At 40.6% G+C, this 7,459-nt stretch overlaps 1 protein-coding gene across 1 annotated transcript in view; it reads left to right on the top strand.

Annotated features, from left to right (window-relative positions):
• RNF150 (ring finger protein 150) overlaps window positions 1-7,459 on the top strand; it is a 264,405-nt gene that overhangs the window by 127,425 nt on the left and 129,521 nt on the right. Inside the window, exon 2 of the mRNA XM_073604173.1 lies at window positions 2,085-2,335. Within this exon, the coding sequence (XP_073460274.1) occupies window positions 2,085-2,335 (251 nt within the window). The remainder of the gene's footprint in view (window positions 1-2,084; window positions 2,336-7,459) is intronic.

The raw sequence follows: 7,459 nt of genomic DNA, 5'->3' as shown, positions 1-7,459 counted from the left end.
TGAATAGTAATAGCACACGCTGATCAGTGCAGAGCGGCACACGGAGGCATGCACACATACACAGGTACATATACACAGGACACAGGTACATATACACATGACACATGCACATATACACAGGTACAGGACACATGCACATATACACAGGACACAGGTACATGACACATGCACATATACACATGGCACATGCACATATACACATGCACATATACACAGGACACATGACACATGCACAGGACACAGGGAGGTATACAGCTGCAGATGGGCATTGTTGACCCTCTTTTTCCACTTACAGTAGCTGCTGCATTTCTCACCCTCGTCTTATACTCGGGTCAATACGTTTTTCCCATTTTTTTTTGTGGTAAATCAGGGCCTTGACTTATACTCGAGTATATACAATATATCTGTATATTCAACGGTTTGCCTGGAGTTCAACTTTAGTAAGCATTTTCTTTATTTTTATTGTTGATGTGGAATGTATTGTAATTATCATTTGTAAAGAATATTACTGGTTACTTTTTTTTTCTTTCTGTTTTGGATAGAGTGAGGCAGAGTGAGTTCTGTAATATTTTTATTGTTGTAAATCTGCTTGGGAGATTTCCATTCACTTCCTGTGTAAATGACAACTCTGCCATCAAGACAGGAGATGGGAGGGAGAGATATCACATAATGACATCATATTTTATTTTATTTTTTTTCTAAGAGTGGAAAAAGGCTAAAGCAAGTAGGTATTTTTTATGGCTGTCTGTGTCTCCCACTGGAGATTTGTCCTCATTGCCTGACCTGATGACAATTCTGTCATGAAATAAAAAGTGAGAGGAATGTTCCCCAGCAAAGCCACAGACAACGATACAGCTGACAACTTACCTTTCTCCATTGTGTCCAAAACAAAAAAAAAGTATTGGCAGTAGTACTTTAGGTATAATACAAAAGTTCTAAGTACCAAATAATATTTATGCGTCAATGTACATAATATTTGTCACATCTGTATACTAGTGTCACTTAGGGCAGAATTTTTGTTTTGTTTTTTTTTTAGTTTTGTGTGGAGTGGAGAGGAATTAGAACACCTGTCACTTTAAGTTTATAGCTGTGCCGGCCGCAGTTTGCTCGGGTACGAGAGCCCATTCATTTGAATGGGCTGCCATGCTCCGCGACATGCAAGAAAGAAGTCCCTGCACTATTTTTGAAATCACAGTCCGCACAGGAACCAAGGTTCTCAGTACGGCTGCGATTTCCAGTGTGGGCAGTGTGCCATTTGAGATTATAGGCACCCGCCTGCGGGTCCTCCATTTCTCTGTGTGGGTAGGTGCGGGTCCCGCAGCGGCACCACTCGCACAGATGTGAACCTAGCCTCAGTTTTTATTGCTGTCTGTACCCCCATTGGGGAGATTCAGCCTCTTTGTCTTGTTTACTGTTCTTATCAAAAAATAAAGTAAAAAACTCCCAAATTTTGAGTTGACATCAGAACAGGAATATAATGAAAATCTTCCAGTGGGGACACTAGTCATGGTAACCCCCTGGGGTTTCCTAATTTTAGAGATATATTTTTTTTTTTTTTTTTTTAGTCCGGTCATGTGATCATGCAGTTCTAGCGTGCATGTATCAGTGAGCAGTGGCTACAGGGGAGAGGAGGGAGCACCGACAATGGCTGGGGCAATGGGAGCCTATGGGTGATGTCAGGACTCTTGGAATTCCCAGCCGTTGTTGAGCACTCATTAAACACGGGAGTCGGTGCTGCAGGATCATGTAACCGGGATGAAAAAGGTAGACATTGGAATCTTTTCCAATACACAGGGTAGGTGGGAGGAGGGAACAATTTTAATAACAGTTAAGTGTTAGGATTTTACTCCACTTTAATCATTATGTTAGGCATTGGACAGGATATTATTGGTTATGTTTTTATCTGAAAAGACGTTTTTTTATTATTTTGCTGTACAGTGCGTGTGGTATATTACTCTGGAAGAATCTGCAGTGGCTTTGTAAGCAAGCTGAAAAAATAAACGGTTCAGTACCTTTTATCTGTTTATCTGACATGGCAGATAATTGCCTTTATGTTCTAAACAAAGTCTTATTTTTTCTTCTAGGTATTGAAGATATTGTAGCAATAATGATCCCCGAGCCAAAAGGAAAAGAAATTGCCAGCTTAATTGAAAAGAACCTTAATGTGACTATTTACATTACTATTGGAACTCGAAACTTACAAAAATTTGTCAGCCGTACATCAGTGGTGTTTGTTTCCATATCCTTTATTGTCCTGATGATCATTTCACTGGCCTGGCTTGTGTTCTATTACATCCAGAGGTTCAGATATGCAAATGCTCGAGACAGAAATCAGGTGAGTTCTGTTTATCGAAATAACACTTTTCAATACTTGTGAACTGTAAAACATAGGGCTTTTTTAGGTGCTGTTTGTGTAATTTGTCTGTGCACATATATGATCTGCAGAACATTCGTTAAGGTGGACTGAACACCACCTAAACCCCCTTCATTAAAAGCCATAAAATAAAACACAGCATTGACTCTTAAAACAAAAGATGTGATATCTTCTATCACGTAGCCAAACACCATAGTCCTTTGGTGGTCTTGTAGGATGATGGAGACAACACATCATTTACACCCAACTTTGCATTCATATTTGCTTTTCTATAGATTGAGGCATTATTTAATGTTGGCTAATGCTCATCAGTGCAAAATAACATAACTTACAAAGTTTAGAGCTGTCATTACTAAACATGCCCGACAAAACAAAAGAAACATTTAGTAATGCAAATTAATAGTTGCATTGTTTTAAGCAGCTCTGTACTGAATAAAGTACTATTAAACTTTCAGGTTTTTTGACATAAGCATTGAGTAGAATAAAATAAATATGTCTAAGTAAAATATTTGTTAATATTTTCTACCCCAGCACTTGCAGTTTATAAATTTCAATGTTGCTGGCTTCTGCTCTGTTAGTGCTGCTTCCCTGAACTTCCGCTTTTCACAGGAAGAGAATTAACTGTGGACAGTGCAGTTCTCAGCAGGCCTGTACATTTGGAGAAGGGAGGGGGAGGAGATGGGAAGAAGCAGGGTAGTGTTCTGCCATCCAAGGCTACTGGGCTGTGTTTTTCTTTTGATGCACACAGTAAATGGAGGCACAGCCCTAGTCCCTAGGGTGACTCTATAGGCTGCTGCAAGAGAAAGGAGCCACCCTGAAACAGGAACCTGGGCCAGTGGTCACGGCACCAGCTTAAATTGGTTGTAAAGATAAAAAGGTGCTTTACCTTAATGCTTTCTTTGCATTAAGGTTAAAAAAAAAAACTTTCAATAGTTCCCTCCTTAAACACTGACCTGAGTCTTTTCTCAATCCAGCGCTGTCCCATCTGCAGCATCTCTTCTCCCCTCTCGCAGTCTTGGCTGAGAGCAATGGGAGCTCTTGGCTCCTGCTTCTGTCAATTAAATCCTGTGAAGAAGGAGTAGGTGGCGAGGCAGAGCTGCACTGTGTGTGTCTATAGACACACACCGCTCAGGATCTAGCCAGCACGAGTGCCCCCATAGCAAGCAACTTGGTGTAAACCTTTTCAAAAACTTGAAAAGCTGGTAAATCGCAAACAGCATTGACAAGGAGGCATCTAAATGTGGCTGCACATACCTTTACATAGCTTCCATATCATCTTGGGAGTACCGATACAGAGTCACTTAATTATGCAGATCTTGACTGCAGCTTGCAAAATCAGTTCTGGCACATGCACTCCTGCACTCTACGAAGTCACCGTTGTAGTAAAAGGCCAGTTGTGGGAAGTAGACGGTAGGGGCAGAGTTGTTTTGGGACTAATTTTATAGCTACAGTGCCTTGAAAAAGTATTCGTACCCCTTGAAAATTTCCCCATTTTGTCATGTTACAACTAAAAACGTAAATGTATTTTATTGGCATTTTATGTGATAGACCAACACAAAGTGCCACATAATTGTGAAGTGGAAGAAAATTATTAATTGTTTTTTTTTTTAAATGTTTTACAAATAACAAATAATAATATCTGGAAAATGTATTGCATTTGTATTCAGCAGTAGAACCACCTTTCGCTGCAATTACAGCTGCAAGTCTTTTTGGAGATGTCTCTACCAGCTTTGCACATCTAGAGAGTTACATTTTTGCCCATTCTTCTTTGCAGAATAGCTCAAGCTGTGTCAGATTGGATGGAGAGCGTCTGTGAACAGCAATTTTCAAATCTTGCTACAGATTCTCAATTGGATTTAGGTCTGAACTTTAACTAGGCCATTCTAACACATAAATATGCTTTAATCCATTCCATTGTAGCTCTATGTTCATGTTTTCATGTTAAACTGCAAATTTGACTTCTTATGGCTTTCTTTCAGCAATGGCTTTCTTCTTGCCACTCCTCCATAAAGGCCAGATTTGTGGAGTGACCGACTAATAGTTGTCCTGTGGATAGATTCTCCCACCTGAGCTGTGGATCTCTGCAGCTCCTCCAGGGTTATCATGGGCCTCTTGGCAGCTTCCCTAATTAATGCTCTCCTTGCCCGGCCTGTCAGTTTAGGCCATGTCTTGGTAGGTTTGCAGTTGTGCCATAAATTTCTATTTTCGGATGATGGATTGAATAGTGCTCCATGAGATGTTCAAAGCTTGGGATATTTTTTTATAACCTAACCCTGCTTTAAAATGCTCCAAAATGTTATTCCTGACCTGTCTGGTGTGTTTCTTGACCTTCGTGATGCTGTTTGTTCACTAAGGTTCTCTAACAAACCTCTGAGGGCTTCACAGAACAGCTGTATTTATACTGAGAATAAATTACATTACAGGTTACATTACAACTTAAAGACCTCCCACTGCATATATACTGTACCTGTACGTTGTTTCATGCAATAGATACTGTGGGCATGTGCACGCACCTGCTGCACGGAGGGGCAGACAATGTGCGGGTCTGGCGGACCCCATGTCCACTGGCCACCCACGATCGCTTCAAAGAGAGGCAGAATGAGGATCTGCCTTTGTAAACAAGGCAGATCCTCATTCTGACAGAGGAGAACATGGAGATCTTCAGTTCCTAGTACAGTGGAACCTCGGTTTAAGAGTAACCTGGTTTGAGAGCATTTTGATTTGCGAGCAACTTTTTTAAAAAAATTCTGAGTCGGTTTACGAGTGTTGTCTCGCAAGACGAGCAGAATTCAACATATTAGGGCCTGCAGTACCGCATTTGGCCTGACATGCGGGGGCGCCGGTGCCAAACAGCGACGTTCACAGCCGATCGGTGATGCTCGGAAAGACACGGGAATACTCAGTTTCCAAGCCTTTCTGACGTTTGCCAAGGTCAGCCGACGTGTCCTCGGGCCTTTCCGTACGTTTCTGAGGCTCTCTGGCGCCTCCCCACCTCTGGCCGCATGCGGTATTGCATCCCATTGAAGTCAGTGCGGAACAAATTATTTTCGTTTCCATTGACTTCAATGGGAAAGCTCGCTTTGATATGCGAGTACATTGGATTACGAGCATACTCCTAAAACTGATTATGCTCGTAATCCGAGGTTCCACTGTAATAAGGAACAGTGATCTCTGTGGTGTTCCTGTCAGTACTTCCCCCACACACTAAGAAAGCCCAAACGGAACACATTTAACCCTTTGATCACCCCTGATGTTAACACCTTCCTTGCCAGTGTCATTTATACAGTGATCAGTGCATTTTTTTTTTTTAGCACTGATGACTGTATTGGTGTCACTGGTCCCCAAAAAATGTCACTTAGGGTCAGATTTGTCCATGACAATTTTGCAGCCCCGCTAAATATCGCTGATCGCCGACATTACCAGTAAAAACAATACAAACCAAATAAAAGTCTATAAATCTATCCCATAGTTTGTAGACGCTATAACTTTTGTGCAAACCAATCAATATATATGCTTATTGGGATTTTTTTTTACCAAAAATATGTAGCAGAATACATATTAAACTTAAATTGATGAAGACATTTTTTTAGATTTTTTTTTTTTTTTTTTGGAAATGTATTATAGCAGAAAGTAAAAAATATAGTTTTGTTTTTAAAATTGTCAGTCTCTTTTTGTTTATAGTGCAAAAAGTAAAAACTGCAGTGATCAAATACCACCAAAAGAAAGCTCTATGTGTGGGAAAAAAAGGACATCCATTTTATTTTGGGTACAGCGTTGCACACTTGCGCAATTCTCAGTTAAAGTAACGCAGTGCTCTATCGCAAAAAATGGCCTGGTCATTAAGGGGGTAAATCCTTCCGGGGCTGAAGTGGCTACATAGGTGACTTCTGAAGGCAATTGGTTCAACTAGATTTTACTTAGGGGTATCAGAGTAAAGGGGGCTGAATACAAATGCACGCAACACTTTTCACATATTTATTTGTAAAAAATTTGGAAAGCCCTTTGTCATTTTCCTTCCACTTCACAATTATGTACCACTTTGTTTTGGTCTATCACATGAAATCCCATTAAAATACATTTACGTCTTTGGTTGTAACATGGCAAAATGTGGAAAATTTCAAGAGGTATGAATATTTTTTCAAGGTACTGTAAATGCAAGATCTGTATAACTTTAACCACTTAAGGACCGAGCCTCTTTCTGAGATTTGTTTACAAGTTTAAAAACAGTTTTTTTGCTAGATTACCTAGAACCCCCAAACATTATACATTTTTTTCTAACACCTTAGAGAATAAAATGGCAGTCGTTGCAATACTTTGTCACACTGTATTTGCGCCGCGGTCTTACAAGCGCACTTTTTTTGGAAAAAATACAATTATTTGAATTAAAAATTTAAGACAACAGTAAAGTTAGCCTATTTTTTTTTTTTATATTGTGAAAGATAATGTTACGCCGAGTAAATTGATACCCAACATGTCACGCTTTAAAATTGCGCCCGCTCGTGGAATGTCGACAAACTTTTACCCTTAAAAATCTCCATAGGCGACATTTAAATTCTACAGGTTGCATGTTTTCGTTACAGAGTGCTAGAATTATTGCTCTCGCTCTACCGATCACGGCGATACCTCACATGTGTGGTTTGAACACTGTTTTCATATGCAGGCCTTACTCGCATATGCGTTCGCTTCTGCAGGCGAGCTCGTGGGGACGAGGCGCTGCCGACAGCTCCGATAAGTGACAGAGGGCAATGGGGAGGGGCGGGCCCTCTCCCGCCGCCGATTAAAAGTGATCTCATGGCGAATCTGCCTCAGAGACCACTTTTATCTTGATGGGGACCACCCGCTGAAGAAGAGAATACCGGGGTTATGGCAGCTAGCTGCTGCCATAACAACGATAATTCTCTTCAAAGTACCGACGTATAACGACGGTGGGCGGTCCGGAAGTGGTTAATGCGATGGGTTTTAGAACACTCTTGGGATTTTCTGGAAGCGATTTAATTTTATTTTCAGGTGCCTTTTAGTCAGCTGTTTTTAAGACCTGTTAGCAATTTACTAGATTTAAGACTAGCACAGGAGAACTTTGAATAT

This window comes from Aquarana catesbeiana, linkage group LG01 (assembly GCF_042186555.1).
Source record: "Aquarana catesbeiana isolate 2022-GZ linkage group LG01, ASM4218655v1, whole genome shotgun sequence".
Classification (NCBI taxonomy): Eukaryota; Metazoa; Chordata; class Amphibia; order Anura; family Ranidae; genus Aquarana; species Aquarana catesbeiana.
The sequence above is the reverse complement of the archived record's forward strand: the minus strand, read 5'-3'. Positions and strand labels throughout refer to the sequence as shown.